Below are 17,956 nucleotides of genomic sequence, written 5' to 3'. Positions count from 1 at the left end.
AGCCGAGGATATAAGATAGTTGGGCATACCAAATTGGGGAGAAATAATAAAACTGAAAAATATAAAGGAGAGCTACTCTGCTCAACAAGTTCCTCATGAAGAAAACTAGCTGTGCCGGGTTTGACTGCATTCGGTTCTTTTCATTGCATTGAGGCTTTCCTATCAGCAGATGGCACTCGTGGACTGGCTAGCACTATAAATCATCCCTGATCAGGGATGTTAATTAATTCAGCAGCTGGAATGGCGATGTATGTGATCAGGAATGACAATAAAGAGAGAGTGTGACAGGGAGAGAAGTATTAGCATGCAGTTCACGTGGAGAGTGATTCTGCAATCTGCAACAACCTGTCTCTCTCTCACACACAGTGCACTCCTCACCTCAGTGTGAGAGGATCCTTTCACCTTTTACAGCTGTGAAAATCTGACTTTTATTCAGCTTAATATCGACAGCTGGAAACTGCACAGACTCTCACTGGAAACTGCATAGACTCTCAATGGAAACTGCACAGACTCTCACTGGAAACTGCACAGACTCTCACTGGAAACTGCACGGGCTCTCACTGGAAACTGCACAGACTCTCACTGGAAACTGCACAGACTCTCACTGGAAACTGCATAGACTCTCAATGGAAACTGCACAGACTCTCACTGGAAACTGCACAGACTCTCACTGGAAACTGCACAGGCTCTCACTGGAAACTGCACAGGCTCTCACTGGAAACTGCACAGGCTCTCACTGGAAACTGCACAGGCTCTCACTGGAAACTGCACAGACTCTCACTGGAAACTGCACAGGCTCTCACTGGAAACTGCACGGGTTCTCACTGGAAACTGAACAGACTCTCACTGGAAACTGCACGGGCTCTCACTGGAAACTGCACAGGCTCTCACTGGAAACTGCACGGGCTCTCACTGGAAACTGCACGGGCTCTCACTGGAAACTGCACAGGCTCTCACTGGAAACTGCACAGACTCTCACTGGAAACTGCACAGACTCTCACTGGAAACTGCACGGGCTCTCACTGGAAACTGCACGGGTTCTCACTGGAAACTGAACAGACTCTCACTGGAAACTGCACGGGCTCTCACTGGAAACTGAACTGGCTCTCACTGGAAACTGAACAGACTCTCATTGCATGGAACTGCATGGAACTGAAAAGCAGGCAGAGTCTATGGAAACGTCATTGTGCCGAAGTCCCGTTGAGGGTTATATGGACTGAAACAAGTCTGCTTGTGTACAGACCTCATCCACTTCATATAAACTCCATGCAGTAATTCTGCGCATTTTGCAGCATGTACAGCATTGTGCAAATATATTAGAAACTCCCATTGCTTCTGTATCAGAACACCCCATTGCTTCTGTATCAGAACACCCCATTGCTTCTGTATCAGAACACCCCATTGCTTCTGTATCAGAACACCCCACTGCTTCTGTATTAGAACACCCCATTGCTTCTGTATCAGAACACCCCATTGCTTCTGTATCAGAACACCCCACTGCTTCTGTATTAGAACACCCCATTGCTTCTGTATCAGAACACCCCATTGCTTCTGTATCAGAAAACCCCACTGCTTCTGTATTAGAACACCCCATCTGTATCAGAACACCCCACTGCTTCTGTATCAGAACACCCCACTGCTTCTGTATCAGAACACCCCACTGCTTCTGTATCAGAACACCCCATTGCTTCTGTATCAGAACACCCCATTGCTTCTGTATCAGAACACCCCATTGCTTCTGTATCAGAACACCCCATTCCTTCTGTATCAGAACAACCCACTGCTTCTGTATCAGAACCTCCCATTGCTTCTGTATCAGAACCTCCCATTGCTTCTGTATCAGAACCTCCCATTGCTTCTGTATTGCAACTGATTTGCCCTGCTGACTCCCCCACCCCCCCTCCCCACATCTGGGGCCCCCGCCCCCCTCCCCCACAAGGGTCTCCCACGTCCTACTCCCCCCCAACTGGCTCCCCCAGCCCTCTCCTCCAACCATCTGGCGGGAGCCCTCCACTCCCCTGGCTGGCTCCCCAGCTCTCCTCTCCCCACCCTCCTGGCTCCCCCGCCCCCTTTTGGCTGACCGAGGGTGTGGGGGGGGGGGGGGCCCCCCGAGGGAGTGGGCTCCCTCACCCTCCTACCCCCCCCACCGTCGGGCTCCCCCGCCCCACCAGCCCCCATCCTCCCTGGACGACCTGCGGAGCTACGCTGTTTGTTCCACATCATGCCGATGTTCTGCCCCAGGCTCTGAGACAGGGTGACTGCCATGGGGCCCACGTTCCCATACTGCAGACAGAGAGACACTGCTTAGAGAGGACAGCATGAACACCAACAGCGCCACACAGGAGACACGAGGGGGCGTGCCCAAGGTCTCCAGTCTGGCTTTTTAATTCCCACCTGGTTGTGGCTCCAGCGTATTCTGCTGATTGCTTTACAAATTAATCAGCTCAGTTGTTGAAATGTGGATGTAATGTGATGTGTGAAAGTATTCAAGTAGGAACTGGATCGTTTTTAATCAGTAATGAATAATTACTTCACCCCCTGAGCTCCCCAGCTAGAACCACAGAGAGCAGCTTGCATTTCTAATATAATGACAGAGTTGGTGCTCGGAATAAGGGTAACTGAAGACTGGTTAACCTCCCCCTGCTCACCTCATTGACGCCCCCACCTCGAGATAGTGAGCAGACCCCCCCGATGAAGGCTGTCCCACTGCGACTGCTCTGGAAGGTGCGCCCCCTGCAGGACACAGAGGAAATGACTGTCAGTGCGCTCTCACCACACACATACACAGACACACAGACACACATAGAGTCACATACACACACATAGTCACAGACACACAGAAACAGAGGCACACAGACACAGAGACACATAGTCGGATACACAGAGGCACACACACACACACACAGAACACACACACACACACACACACACACACACACACACACACAGACAGACACACAGAGTGGCCGAGCCGGCTGCCTGCAGTACTCACGAGAACAGGTGGGTGGCGTCGCTGTGCTCCTGGATGCTCTTCCTCCTATACTTCATGAAGTCCTTCAGGGTCACCAAGGGGTCGTCGCCGATGGAGATCTTGTTCTCAGAAGACCAGGTCTCCATGGCAACGAGCACAATCCTGGTGTTCAACTGCTCTTTATAGATCTAAAAAACAAACAAACAAACAAACAAATAAGTCCTGTTCTTTAACATCAGCGCTAGCCTCGGCCTGGAGATTTCTACAGTGGCTCAAACACACGCGCCGTGCATATTCTGAGATCACGACTGTTACTCAAATCGACAGAACCCTGCATTTCACCTGCACTCATATCTAACCCTGATGTAACTATCAACACTTCCATCTGCTCCTGAACTGCCCCGACATCAAATCAAGGACTGAAGGTGTTGTGTTTTGTATCTTCCTCTTTATTGTTCTGTAATTCTTGATATGTATTTTTTGTATACAACTGTAAGTCGCCATGGGTAAGGGTGTCTGCTAAGAAATAATAATAATAATAATAATAATAATAATAATAATAATAATAATAATAATCAGGGTGCTTGATCTCAAGAGCTCGACATTATAAACTTGTGTTTGGTTTTCGGGTCTCCGATGAGCCACTGTAGACTCTCAATGTAGTGCTTTGAAAATGCAATAAACACAGGGGGTCCCCGTGCTCCCCTTGAAAAGGAAAGCTAAGGGAACACAAAGCCACAGCCCAGGAGACGAGGTTTCAGGCCACTGCCTGGCACACCAGGCAAGGAGACTTGGGGTTTGATACAGCCGCCTCAAACTAGGTCTCCTAGTGGTCTCCTGGAAGCAGGTTTCAAGCCGTTGCTCCTGAGAGAGTGTGTTTGTGTTCCCTCAGCTTTACAGACACCTTTTCCAAACTCCAAAACCAAGGCAAGCCAGTCCACTGTAGTAGCATGTTAGAAGAGTCCCTACGATGAGAGGGCAGGCCATCCCACCTGCACCCTCTGGAGAAGATCGCTTCAGAACAGACGCCCATGCAGAGCTTCAACAAAATCAGACAAGCGCTTCTCAAGATGTAGCCTTCAACGGCTCAGCCAATCAGGTGTCAGTACCATGGTAAAATGGGCTGTCTTCCTCGAGCCACATTCGCAGTAAGTCCATGCACGATTCATCAGCCCAACCAATCAGACACCATCACCATTTTGAGACCCTCAATAAATTGTTTTACAAAACGTCCGTACCAGTATCATCACAAGATACAGCTAAAAGCTGTGTGCAACCAAAAACAACTACCGCTGTAGGTTAATCGAGTCTCAGCCATGTCTTTTTGTCTCTGTATGTTTTCTATTGCACGGCTCTGTAAAGCAAAAAGCGGCTGCAAAGGAATGCCAATACCAAGTTTTCACACGGTTTGAAAAACAATACTACAGTAGTCTGTGTTTGGAGAGAGTTGGGATGCTTTATATTACTATAGCAAGGCGATCAATAAGGAATACAATATTATCATCTCTATTTCCATTAGTGCAGTATTGGTACAGAATATTCCATCAGCAGTGTTAGAATTTGATATATATATAGCTATCTGTGTAAAGCTCTGATATTACCATGCTGCCCTGCACTCAGCAATGCATGCACAGGGAGCTTGGAAAGGGTCGGGGGTTTCATGCCAAGCTTCTTGCCAGACAAAAAAAAAAAAAAAATGCTCAAGAAAATAAATCATAATCCCCTTGATGGTACGTCTTCATTATGCCACCTAGGAAATAAAGATATATGATTTTTGTAAAGTTGTTTTATGTAACAGATTTTTTGCAGATTTGCATAGCACACAGTGCCACCCAGATGGCCCAATGTTGTAACTGCAGGCATTTTAAAAAAGAACATTTCCACACAAAACCAGTCCTAAAAATAAATAAATAAATAAATCAACAAAAGGGCTCAGCTCATCCTCTAGCTGGTGTCCTGTCTCGAGGCTCACTCACCGCGTCGGCCAGATTCACGATGGCTTTCGCAAAGTTCCTGGTCAGAACCACTGACTTCCGCATCTGCTGGAACTGCATATAGAGAGAGAGAGAGAGTTCACAAGGGGTTAAACCAGCACACTCCACACAGGCACACTGTTTTTGTTAATTGAGAGAGATTCGTGAGAGTGCTGGGACTGACCCAACACAGCTGCATATTTGAAGTCCCTGAGGATCTTGTGTGTCTTGAGGTGCAGTCCAGTACATCGCAATGCAAAACCAACACACAGACGACACTGGAGCCAGCTACTGCCAGCACCGAGGGGCTGAGCGAAGCACAAGCTAAAGGCAGCCCGGGTTCAACACACAGCAGCCTCTCAGAATGAAAACACAAAGCATTCACTTCCAGGAACACCAACACACCCTTAAAACCACTAAGGTTTAGACCAGAAGTCAAATCAAGACATGGCGAGAGACTGTCAGTATTAGTTATTGTAGCTGCTCCATATTCTCGCGTTGCATTCCAGTTGTGGATGAAGCACAGTGTGTGCGTGCGTGTGTGTGTATAGTGTGTGTGTGCGTGCGTGCGTGCATGTGTGTGTATAGTGTGTGCGTGCGTGTATAATGTGTGTGTGCATGCGTGCATGCGTGTGTGCATGTGTAAGGGGCCACAGTGCCTCTGAAGGACTGTCTTTACTACAAAGGGGCAGTGCAGTTCACCCATACTGAGGAGCCTGTGTGCGCCACAGGACTCCAGGCCCCACCTCCTAACTGGTAGCGTCATGGAGACAGTGCTCACCAGGGTTGTCAAGGAAACGGTACTCACCAGGTGATGGTCGTTCACCACCATCAGCTCGATGTACTTGGTCTCACTCTGGACTGTGGGCTGTGCATGGCGCACCTGCAGAGGGCAGCCAGAGAGACAGACAGTCAGCTGAATGAAGCCCAGGTTTCAATACACACACACAGTCAGTGGCTTTATACACAGTGTAGTACAGGCAGGGTCCACTGAAAAGGAAGAGTCTGGATGAATGAAAAATACAGAACAGAGAGAAGAAAGCTAGAAGCTAGACGAGAGAAGGGGAAGAGAGACAGATAAACCAATAAAGCATATTAATTCATTACACACATTTGATGGATTCACAAATGTCAGCAGCATCCCTACAGATTAAAACACAGGTCCTTGCCTTCTGATTCGCACCATTAATAATACCAGATCATTTCAAATGAATCGAGACGATGCATTCGCTTGCAATAATTATGATCAATTCTCCCACGGTGTTTGACTCGCATCTTAAATATATATTCAGAACATCGTGGCTCAAAATACCTTCCACCATAATTCAGTGAGTTACAGGAAAATAATTCCATCGAGGGTTTCTGTGACGTCATAAACTATGAGAGCGAAGCTCAAGTAGTTTCTAAACTGTCACAGAAACCCGAGATGGGATTGCTTTCCTGTAACTCACTGAAGGGGCCCGCCTGTTATTTTTTCTAATCCACGGATTCTCTTGTGATGCTGATATTAAAGACGACGAGGTTCAGCGGTACAGTCGGGTGTTTTTTTAAGCGTCGTGTTTCAGGGCTGTGCACAAGTTCTGTCTCGTTACCTGTTAGCGCTTCAGTTTTATTTGGATGATTGCCTTTACCTTGTTTTAATTTCCTCTCCAGCTTTTCTGAGATGTTCCAGCATTACTTGTTTTTTTAACATGTTAGCATGTTGTTGATCATTAATGGCATTTCTGTACTGTGGGTGTTGTTGAGAAACGAGACATTTTGTGTTTGAATTGAAAGTAATGGTCTCAATGAGTCGAATGGGTCAAAGTTCCAGTTCCAGTATATAAATAAACGATTGCATGCCAGCAGATGAAGTTTAGCACTCCTTGACTGTAAACACAGAGACAGAGCTTCTAGTCAGCCTGCAGCTTGCGCCTGTCTCAGACACGCACTAGGACGGCAGATGCCACGTCCTCTCTTGTGTCTGCTCGGGATTCTTTCTAGAAATGCGGGGTCCCGGGACCCACCCCTTACCTGTCTCTTCGACCGAGTCCGGAGCTGCTCGGAGGAGCCTCTCTCTGGGGTAGTGATGTCATCGGTGACATCATCAGTGCTGTCACTGTTGACTCCATCAGTGCAATCTGTGTCAAAAATAGAAACTATTCATCCTTCATTTTCAACTCCCAGGCAGTCAGCATTTGTATATCTGTGTTATAGTCACGCGCTAGCTGAAAGACAGCGTTCACTTGCTGAGCTGTGTTGAAAATGCCCCAGTCAGTGTAGCTCAATGATTTAAGCAACACAATGTAGTGGAGGAGTAAAAGGAAATTTATGAGACAACAGATCTACAATTACAGGCTGCACAATCACAGCTGTCTTTTACTGACCTTGCTGAATTAACTAAGTCAGGCCTCATCATTACAGCACGAAAAATGAATCATAAAAGGACTGAGTGAATGAATGAATGAATGAATGAATGAAGACGGTATACTCACTGGGGCAGGGCAGGGGCAGGGGCAGGGGCAGGGGCAGGCCAGGGGTCCTGTAAACCACATGAGCATCGCTACCCTGCACAGAGAGAGGGGCAGGCAGGTTAGGAGCCACACACACACAGGCACATAAACTCCTCAAAGCCTTCCTGCTTTACACTTCCATTAGAGACACCAGTGATGGGAATAAGACTCCTGTTGCATAGCAGTTTGATCCGTTCCTGGTTTTACTGCGAGTTTAATAAGACAAATACACTGGGGGCTAATCAAGCTCATAGTAAAACCTGGAATGGGTGTAACTGCTATGCAATAGGAGTCTGATTTCCATCCCTGTGCATCAGTCTCAGCTGCGCAAGATTTGAAAGGTGTTATAATGAACAGGTATTTTCAGTTTAAAACACGGCACCTGGTACTACTGAAAGAAATCTGTTTGTAAGCCCTTCTTTCAGCTAGTGTTGCACTTCCTTGGTCATTTCACCTCAAGGGCGACACACCCCTGAATGGTTTCTTTGCGGTGTCGCTAGTGGAAGTGCAACGCAGGCCAGATTACTGGAAGTACGTTGCTAAAGCCACAGAAACCAGGCTTGCGAATACATTAAGAAACATCAACGCTGACAGAGAACTAAATCACTGCCCCCACCTTCTTCATCTGAGCGATTTAGAAAGTGGCGACAGTAAGCCATTACAACCCAGCATTTCAACAAACATGCTTTGACAAATCCTACAGCAGCTCCCATTTAAAACACAGAGAACCCGACAGCGCCCCCTAGCTTGAGAAGGACCTGCAAGCCATTTCAGAATCTTTGAAAGAGCCGAACTCGTTCACAATGAAGAGTGTGACCCTGTGCTATTTCAGGGTTGATTCTACTGTATTATGTTGTTTTTTTCCTTCTGTTTGGATTGAAAGCTCTTCTATTATTCCACTTACGGTAATTTATCTTCATTGAAAAAGACATTCTTTGCAAGTTTGTTTTTCTTTGAGAAGAATAACAGACTTTATTTATTTTTTCAATAAGGAATAATGTAGATACATGAGTTTATACGGAGCGGTCCTTGATTTTCTTTGAAGTTTGCGTTTGTTAGAATATTTAGCAAGCAGTCTCTCCCATTATATTTGATTGGCTGTGAATCGGTCTTTCAGCTGTCTGCTTTTTAAATTGGTTAGTTTTGGCTTGTGTCATAAAATGCTGTTTGTCACACTAGCGTTAGCACAGCTGATGAAACAAACAAGTTTGTGAATAGTCAGAGAAATGGACTGAAACCAAATCCAGCTCTCAGCTTTCTGATCTGCGTGTGTATTAATACCCGTGTTGCATGGCTTCAGCGACTTGCATCACCTCCCCTTACCGAGAGGAGGGGTGGCCCTGGGACGAGCCCCCTGCGCGGGTGGGATAGATTTCAGAGGAGAGGGGGCAGGGGCAGGGGCAGGGGGGTAGGGTTACCTCCTCTGTCTCAGAACAATAATTATTGAAGTAGCCGGGTGATTCTAACACCAGGAGAACAGAGGCAACAGCTCCGGGGGATTAGAGTGCACACCTCAGGGTGTGAGAGCCGGCACTGCCTCCCCCTCCCAGCCACGTTCCAGCGAGCCAGGCAATCTGATAAGAGGAGCAGGCCTGGAGTGAGGATCGAACTAGCGGGGCTGCCAGAGCCAGTCTGCCTGCTCTGATCTCAGCTCCCTCCGGCTCGGATTGGACTGGGCCCTCGCTGCGCTCCAGCCCTTGGGACGAGCGACTGCTCTTGTAGATGTGTGTGTGTGGGGGGGGGGGGCTACCCTTAGAAAAGTTTCCCGCAGCAAAGTGTAATGAAGCACAGTGAAAGCATTGTAAAGCACAGAGAGGTCTGGTAAAGCATAGGGAAGCATTGTAAAGCACAGAGAGGCATGGTAAAGCACAGATAGGTATGGTAAAGCAAAGGGAAGCATTGTAAAGCACAGAGAGATATGGTAAAGCACAGAGAGGTATGGTAAAGCACAGAGAGGTGTGGTAAAGCACAGAGAGGTATGGTAAAGCATAGAAAAGCATTGTAAAGCACAGAGAGGTATGGTAAAGCATAGGGGAGCATTGTAAAGCACAGAGATGTATGGTAAAGCACAGAGAGGTGTGGTAAAGCACAGAGAGGTATGGTAAAGCGTAGAAAAGCATTGTAAAGCACAGAGAGGTCTGGTAAAGCATAGGAAAGCTTTGTAAAGCACAGAGAGGTGTAGTAAAGCATAGGGAAGCATTGTAAAGCACAGAGAGGTATGGTAAAGCATAGGGAAGCATTGTAAAGACTGAAGGGTCTTTAACTCGATCGATTTCAGACAGGCTTTCTGGGGAAAGTGCTTCAGAGCTGCTTGTTGCCACAGCAAATCAATGCAATGTGGGAGGGTTCGGGGTGGAGCTGGAGCGTGATGCCACCACACCCACTGCACCAGGGTCCAAGCTTTATCCAAAGTCATCGCTTCCCCATTGTCCCCACAGGCTTAGAAATAAATGACCTAACTTACTCAAAAGTGTCTTCAATGCTGTGTTTTAAGTTTTTTTTTGCAGGGAACAGTTTTGTAGTTTTTATACCCACCAATTTTGAATGTCCAATTCCACTCCCTACCACAGCAATTCCCCACACAGCTCCGTAGAACTGAAGGTCTCTGCATTATTAACACGTCTCCATACTCTCTGGAGGCTGCAGGTTGATTGACACAAGGCTAGAGCAGGTAATGGGGAGAATGGAAAGTTGCGTTGCACCCAGACTGACAGCCCTGACCTCAGCTGCTCTGTGAAACCCAACAAGAGACCAGCTGCTTAAACATTCATCATAAGAAACCTAGGGAGAGGGGCCGGGGCCTCCTAGTGCACTGCACAAGGGGAGCCCCACACCAGCAAAAGGGGCCATGACCTCCCAGTGCACTGGACAAGGGGAGCCCCACACCAGGGAGAGGGGTCTCATGGCTCAAACTCATCCAGGGAGACACTGGAGTCTATGCAATGGTACCAGCACCACTGCATTGAATTAACAAGCTCCTCTGTGAAGTCCATGCTGCAGTAGAATGAAATGCTCTATTTCAGCTCACTGGAGTCTGGTTTGAATGACTTCACTATGGAGTGTTCTAAAGAGTTCTGAAAGTGAAATAGAGCATTGTTTAAGAAGCCAGCGACACCCTCTGCAGCAAAGGTACCCCAAACATTCACTTTCAATCAAGCAGGTAAGATGAACGGGAAACCCCTTTAAAAATGAGCTGATCAAATCCAGAGGAACACGACTCAGTCAGGCTGTGCTTGCATGGCTGATGTCATCGTTTGTGTGTCTCAGTCTATCACTTATTAAACAGGACCTCCCAAAGACAGCAGCAAGGTCACTTACACCCCCCTGCCCCCGTCCGTCAGTCACCGCAGTCTGTGACATGGAAACTGTCTTACCTCACTCGCTCACACGCAGGGATCAGTGTCCAACAAGAGGGAGGTCAAACTTCAACAACAGAGCAGACTGCCCCTGGCAACAGACAGCCCCTCTGGGAGGTCACATTCCCAGAGACTATACCCGACTCACAGCACATGGGTGCTCCCTTACAAAACCTTCCCCAAGTTAAAAGCACAGCAGGGTGTAATATACAGCAGCACAGTTAACGCATAGTGAAGCTCAGAGTTGTATGATAAAGCAAAAAATAAATAAACAACAACAAGGAAAGCATTGCAAAGCATAGAGAGAATGGCAAAGCATATGAATGGCATCCTGTAGTAAAAGACGAACAGCATAACCATGGAAAAAGCATCGGGGGGGGGGGGGGAAACTACAAAATGACCATGCAAATGTACCTTGGTAAGGGTTTACTGACTCGAGGGGCCAGGCAGCACAGCTGGTCAGTTCACTGGCCGCTCCCCCCACCTCAGGTCAGCAGAACAACTGCACCTACCTGACTGAGAACAGCTTCAATAGCAGCTGCACCTACCTGACTGTCTGCACTGAGAACAGCTTCAATAGCAGCTGCACCTACCTGACTGTCTGCACTGAGAACAGCTTCAATAGCAGCTGCACCTACCTGACTGTCTGCACTGGAAAGAGGTTCAATCCCATAGGTGAAGTTTCCATCAGAGAAGACACCGCTAGGAGAGAGCAGAGTTTACCAGTTACTGTCACTTCAGAGACCATTTCAACCTGAAAACATGAAGGAACGTGTTTTCAAAATGTTTCCCCCATTCTTTAATCAACTCCTATTCTAGGAAAAAAGAAAAAAAATCACGTTACATGTTGCAAAACAATGAAACAAAACCTGTGGAGTGCTCAAGAGACCTGGAAATACAGAACCTAGCGGTTTGGTTCCAGTTTTGTAAAATTAACAGTCGTTTTTACCCCTTTCTAAAAATAGGAGTTAAACGAAGACAAGTAAACACTTTGAAAATATGCCCCTAACTGTGTGCATGAATTGTTTATGTTCTGTGTTTCTAACCCCTGGACTGTTCGCCCATTTTTAATAAACATGGCTAAACTGAGCTTGCAAACAGACAGTTTCATTATCTTCTCTGTGCTTTGTAAAGGGGGCTGGTTCATTATCGTCTCTGTGCTTTGAAAGGGGGCTGGTTCATTATCTTCTTTGTGGTTTGAGAAGGGGCTGGTTCATTATCTTCTCTGTGCTTTGAAAGGGGGCTGGTTCATTATCTTCTTTGTGCTTTGAAAGGGGGCTGGTTCATTATCTTCTCTGTGGTTTGAGAAGGGGCTGGTTCATTATCTTCTCTGTGCTTTGAGAAGGGGCTGGTTCATTATCTTCTCTGTGCTTTACTACACTGTGCTATGGATACCAGAGCAGTACACTTTGAGAAGGGGTTGGTTCATTATCCTCTCTGTGCTTTGAAAGGGGGCTGGTTCATTATCTTCTCTGTGCTTTGAAAGGGGGCTATTTCATTATCTTCTCTGTGCTTTGAGAAGGGGCTGGTTCATTATATTCTCTGTGCTTTGATAAGGGCCTGGTTCATTATCTTCTCTGTGCTTTACTACACTGTGCTATGGATACCAGAGCAGTACACTTTGAGAAGGGGCTGGTTCATTATCCTCTCTGTCGTACTCACTGCAGGCCGTGGCAGGTGGAGACGGCAGCGAAGGATCCTGGGATTCCTCGGAGAGTTCCGTGGTAATAGCAGTGCTCTCCGCCCTGCAAGCAGACAGGAGTGTCAGACACACTGGGGACGACACCCACGACTCACTCGGTTTAGATTCCCTAGTCTATCAGTAACCCTAACCCTGACCCTGACCCTGACCCTAAACTCTAACCCCTAAACCCTTGTCTACTACTATCTTTAATGATGGTGTTTCTGAAGGATCTGTGCCACTGTCTTTCTTAACCCTTTAAATGTGTGTCCCACAAATAACTTTCTTATTTTTGCCATGAGGTGCACGCAGAGTTTAAAATGTACTGACAGGTCCGTTTCCTCTTTGAGTCACTCTAAGATGTAATTTAAACCGTTTGACGATTTTAAAGACATCAATCAAATCCCCCGTAACGTCACCACACTGCAAAAACCACACAGGATTTGAACCCGAAGGAGATGACAACGATTGCGCACACAAAAGTATATTTTCATATTACGCTGATCACAATCGCATCGGTGGTCCTTAAAGCATGCGTTCTCAACATGTTGCTCTGTCTTTCTGTAATTTAGATCTTTTATTTAACATTACGCATTCAAATTACAAAATGGTGTCGCTAAAGTCCACTGGAAGCCATAATAGCAGTACATATTTCATGTTAGATTTCGAAATGTCATATTTTTTTATTTGTCAGTTTTGCGTTAAGTATATGGGAAAACTACAAAGCGGTGTGTAATTCAATATGTTAACGTAACATTTTTCAGCAGGTTTCATTCAACATGATGAAGCACAATTAACAAATTGTATAGGATTATGCAAAACATTTGGCCAGTGCTGTAGCTACCCATGGAAGGGGGCTTGCTCTGTATCCCAGTCCCTACTCGTTGCAGGGATGGGTATAAGACTCCAACTGTATAGCACTGTCACCCATTCCAGGTTTTACTACCAGCTTGATTAGCCACACTGTCTAGGTAACAAGCTCAGGTGCGTCTTATTATTAGACTCCTAGTAAAAGCAGGAATGGATCAAGCTGCTATGCAAAGGGAGTCTCATTTTTATCCCCCGTTCTTTCCATTTTCTTCATGTTGGAGTGGAGTCCAGGCTGAGAGTTTCACAGGAGAGGACAGCAGCAGATGGGACACAGGGAACTTCGCTTCATGAGAGCCCGCTCTCTCTCTCGGCTCAGATTAGTTGTAATCCAGGGTTCAGGTTAAACAGATAGATAAAAAAATAAACAAACTCCTGCCAGAACAGAAAAACTTCATATCTCTCTCTCTCTCTCTCTCTCTCTCTCTCTCTCTCTCTCTCTCTCTCTCTCTCTCTCTCTCTCTCTCTCTCTCTCTCTATATATATATATATTATATATATATATATTATATATATATATATATATATATATATATATATATAATATATGCCTTGCAAAAGTATTCAGACCCCTGACCAATTCTCTCACATTACTGAATTACAAATGGTACATTGAAATTTCATTCTGTTCAATATTTTATTTTAAAACACTTAAACTCAAAATCAATTACTGTAAGGTGACATTGGTTTTATGTTGGGAAATATTTTTAAGAAAAATAAAAAACTGAAATATCTTGCTTGCATAAGTATTCAACCCCCACACATTAATATTTGGTAGAGCCACCTTTTGCTGCAATAACAGCTTTAAGTCTTTTGGGGTAAGTATATACCAGCTTTGCACACAGTGTCGGAGTGATTTTGGCCCATTCTTCTTGGCAGATTTGCTCCAGGTTGTTCAGGTTGGTTGGACAACGCTTGTGGACCGCAATTTTCAAATAGTGCCACAGATTCTCAATGGGATTGAGATCAGAACTTTGACTGGGCCACTGTAGGACATTCACCTTTTTGTTCTTGAGCCACTCCAATGTTGCTTTGGCCTTGTGCTTGGGATCATTGTCCTGCTGAAAGGTGAATTTCCTCCCAAGCTTCAGTTTTTTAGCGGACTGAAGCAGATTCTCTTGCAGTATTTTCCTGTATTTTGCTCCATCCATTCTTCGTTCAATTGTAACAAGATGCCCAGTCCCTGATGATGAGAAGCATCCCCACAGCATGATGCTGCCACCACCATACTTCACAGTAGGGATGGTGTGTCTTGAGTCATGGGCAGTGTTAGGTTTGCGCCACACATAGCGCTTTGAGTTTGGGCCAAAAAGCTCTATCTTGGTCTCATCTGACCACAAAACCTTTTCCCACATCGCAGCTGGGTCACTCTCATGCTTTCTGGCAAACTCCAGACGTGCTTTCAGATGGTACTTTTTGAGTAACGGCTTGTTTCTTGCCACCCTCCCATACAGGCCAGTGTTATGCAGAGCTCTTGATATGGTTGACTGGTGCACCATTACTCCACTCCCAGCCACTGAACTCTGTAGCTCCTTCAGAGTGATTGTTGGCCTCTCTGTGGCTTCTCTCACAAGTCTCCTTGTTTGAGCGCTGAGTTTTGAGGGACGGCCTTTTCTTGGCAGTGCCTGGGTGCTGTGATGCAGCTTCCACTTCCTGATTATTGATCCAACTGTGCTCACTGGGATATCCAAACACTTGGATATTATTTTGTACCCTTTCCCTAATCTATGCATTTGTATTACTTTATCTCTAACTTCTGTAGAATGCCCTTTGGTCTTCATTTTCCTTCAGATTCACAGCCTTACCAATGATCCTTCAACACTGGGGTTTTTATCCAGAAAATGTGACAGCAACTTTAATGGTTCACAGGTGGAGGCCAATGGTAAGGTAGTTGTGTCCTCGTTAGGGCAATTTCTTTCATCAGTGGAAACTGGGATACAGAATTCTATTATCTGCAGGCTCTCTTCAGGCTGTCATTTTCTTAAATGGGTGAAAAGGCAGGGCTGGTTCTCTGGATGAGGTGGGAGGCTGGAGTCACACGACAGTCTGCCCAGCCACCCTCCATATCCCCTGGGAGACCTCCAGACAGCCCTCCTCCTCTCCTCTCTGGCTCCAGTACATCAGTGTAATGTGTTGGCATCGCATTTCATAGTAAACATGATATTTCTATTGCAAAACTGGTACTACACTAAAGCTTTCTTTAACCTGAAATCCCAGAGATCATGTTTTAAAATACAATGACATGCTTGTTATAAAATGCACTTTTGAGAGTGATGTAGCTAATGCAAGTGCAAAACAGACGAGATGTATGAAGTGATTGGGTTAGCTGCAATCCCTTTAATGAATTAAATATGAGTCTGTCTGCAGTCCTGAGATTGATTTGGTCTGGAGCCCGGAGCTCAGCCAGCAGGGTCATGTGATCAGGAGGTGCTTGGCCAGGTTCCTGGGGTGTTAGTAAGACACCCTGCTAACATTACAAAGGGGTCAAACAGCAAGCACACACCAACTTCAATATCAGCAGCATCACACCCACAGGCCCAGGCTCAGGCACCAGTACTTATTAAAACCAGGGGGGATTTGTATAATGCGGCTTCTCAGTGGATACACACAAAACGGACAGAAACATACAGACATACTCATGCACACAGAGAAACATTCACACACAAACACACACAGACACAATGCAGATACTGTCAACACACACAATGCAGATACTGTCAACACACACAATGCAGATACTGTCAACACACACACACACATTACATTTCTAAAGCTTCTCATACATTATTTATCCAGTACCCCATCGATGCTCCAGCTGCACAGATGTTACACTGATTACACATGGAAGGTATTCGCTTATCTCCTTGCTGGGTGCAGAGAATCCCTCAATACACTAGCAGGAGGAGTACTGCTCTCAGATTCCCCACAGGAACGGAAGAGATGCAAACAGGGCATACTCAACAAGAACCGCTGCATTGAGAACAAGTCAACCACACGAGACAGCAGCCCTGTGATCTACCATTATAACCACATGAGAGACAGCAACCCTGTGCTCTACCATTTCAACCACATGAGAGACAGCAGCCCTGTGATCTACCATTATAACCACATGAGAGACAGCAACCCTGTGCTCTACCATTTCAACCACATGAGAGACAGCAGCCCTGTGATCTACCATTATAACCACAGAGAGACAGCAACCCTGTGCTCTACCATTACAACCACATGAGAGACAGCAGCCCTGTGATCTACCATTATAACCACATGAGAGACAGCAACCCTGTGATCTACCATTATAACCACATGAGAGACAGCAACCCTGTGCTCTACCATTATAACCACATGAGAGACAGCAGCCCTGTGATCTACCATTATAACCACATGAGAGACAGCAACCCTGTGCTCTACCATTACAACCACATGAGAGACAGCAGCCCTGTGATCTACCATTATAACCACATGAGAGACAGCAACCCTGTGCTCTACCATTTCAACCACATGAGAGACAGCAGCCCTGTGCTCTACCATTATAACCACATGAGAGACAGCAACCCTGTGCTCTACCATTTCAACCACATGAGAGACAGCAGCCCTGTGATCTACCATTATAACCACAGAGAGACAGCAACCCTGTGCTCTACCATTACAACCACATGAGAGACAGCAGCCCTGTGCTCTACCATTACAACCACATGAGAGACAGCAGCCCTGTGCTCTACCATTACAACCACATGAGAGACAGCAGCCCTGTGATCTACCTCTACCATTACAACCACATGAGAGACAGCAACCCTGTGCTCTACCATTACAACCACATGAGAGACAGCAGCCCTGTGCTCTACCATTGCTCTACCATTACAACCACACAGCAGGAATACATACGGTGCCTTGCAAAAGTATTCAGACCCCTGACCAATTCTATCATATTACTGAATTACAAATGGTACATTGAAATTTCATTCTGTTTGATATTTTATTTTTAAACACTGAAACTCAGAATCAATTATTGTAAGGTGACATTGATTTTATGTTGGGAAATATTTTTAAGAAAAATAAAAAACTGAAATATCTTGCTTGCATAAGTATTCAACCCCTGTGCTGTGGAAGCTCCCAGTTTGCACCGATGAAAGAAATTGCCCTAACGAGGACACAATTACCTTACCATTGGCCTCCACCTGTGAACCATTAAAGTTGCTGTCACATTTTCTGGATAAAAACCCCAGTGTTGAAGGATCATTGGTAAGGCTGTGAATCTGAAGGAAAATGAAGACCAAAGAGCATTCTACAGAAGTTAGAGATAAAGTAATACAAATGCATAGATTAGGGAAAGGGTACAAAATAATATCCAAGTGTTTGGATATCCCAGTGAGCACAGTTGGATCAATAATCAGGAAGTGGAAGCTGTATCACATCACCCAGGCACTGCCAAGAAAAGGCCATCCATCAAAACTCAGCGCTCAAACTTTGAAGGAGCTACAGAGTTCAGTGGCTGGGAGTGGAGTAATGGCGCACCAGTCAACCATATCAAGAGCTCTGCATAACACTGGCCTGTATGGGAGGGTGGCAAGAAACAAGCCGTTACTCAAAAAGTACCATCTGAAAGCACGTCTGGAGTT

The 17,956-nt window shown here is 46.0% G+C and overlaps 1 protein-coding gene across 1 annotated transcript in view; it reads right to left on the bottom strand.

The window, feature by feature from the left end:
• The window catches only part of LOC121301767 (disintegrin and metalloproteinase domain-containing protein 11-like), a 42,046-nt gene that overhangs the window by 13,262 nt on the left and 10,828 nt on the right, over window positions 1–17,956 (bottom strand). The window contains 9 exon segments of the mRNA XM_041231365.1: window positions 2,193–2,283; window positions 2,649–2,733; window positions 2,993–3,159; window positions 4,948–5,019; window positions 5,753–5,827; window positions 6,958–7,064; window positions 7,419–7,491; window positions 11,431–11,494; window positions 12,455–12,537. Coding sequence (XP_041087299.1) covers window positions 2,193–2,283; window positions 2,649–2,733; window positions 2,993–3,159; window positions 4,948–5,019; window positions 5,753–5,827; window positions 6,958–7,064; window positions 7,419–7,491; window positions 11,431–11,494; window positions 12,455–12,537 — 817 coding nt within the window.

The sequence above is a fragment of the Polyodon spathula genome, chromosome 28 (assembly GCF_017654505.1).
Source record: "Polyodon spathula isolate WHYD16114869_AA chromosome 28, ASM1765450v1, whole genome shotgun sequence".
In the NCBI taxonomy this organism is placed as follows: domain Eukaryota; kingdom Metazoa; phylum Chordata; class Actinopteri; order Acipenseriformes; family Polyodontidae; genus Polyodon; species Polyodon spathula.
Note: the sequence above shows the minus strand (reverse complement) of the source record. Positions and strands in the feature narration are given on the sequence as shown.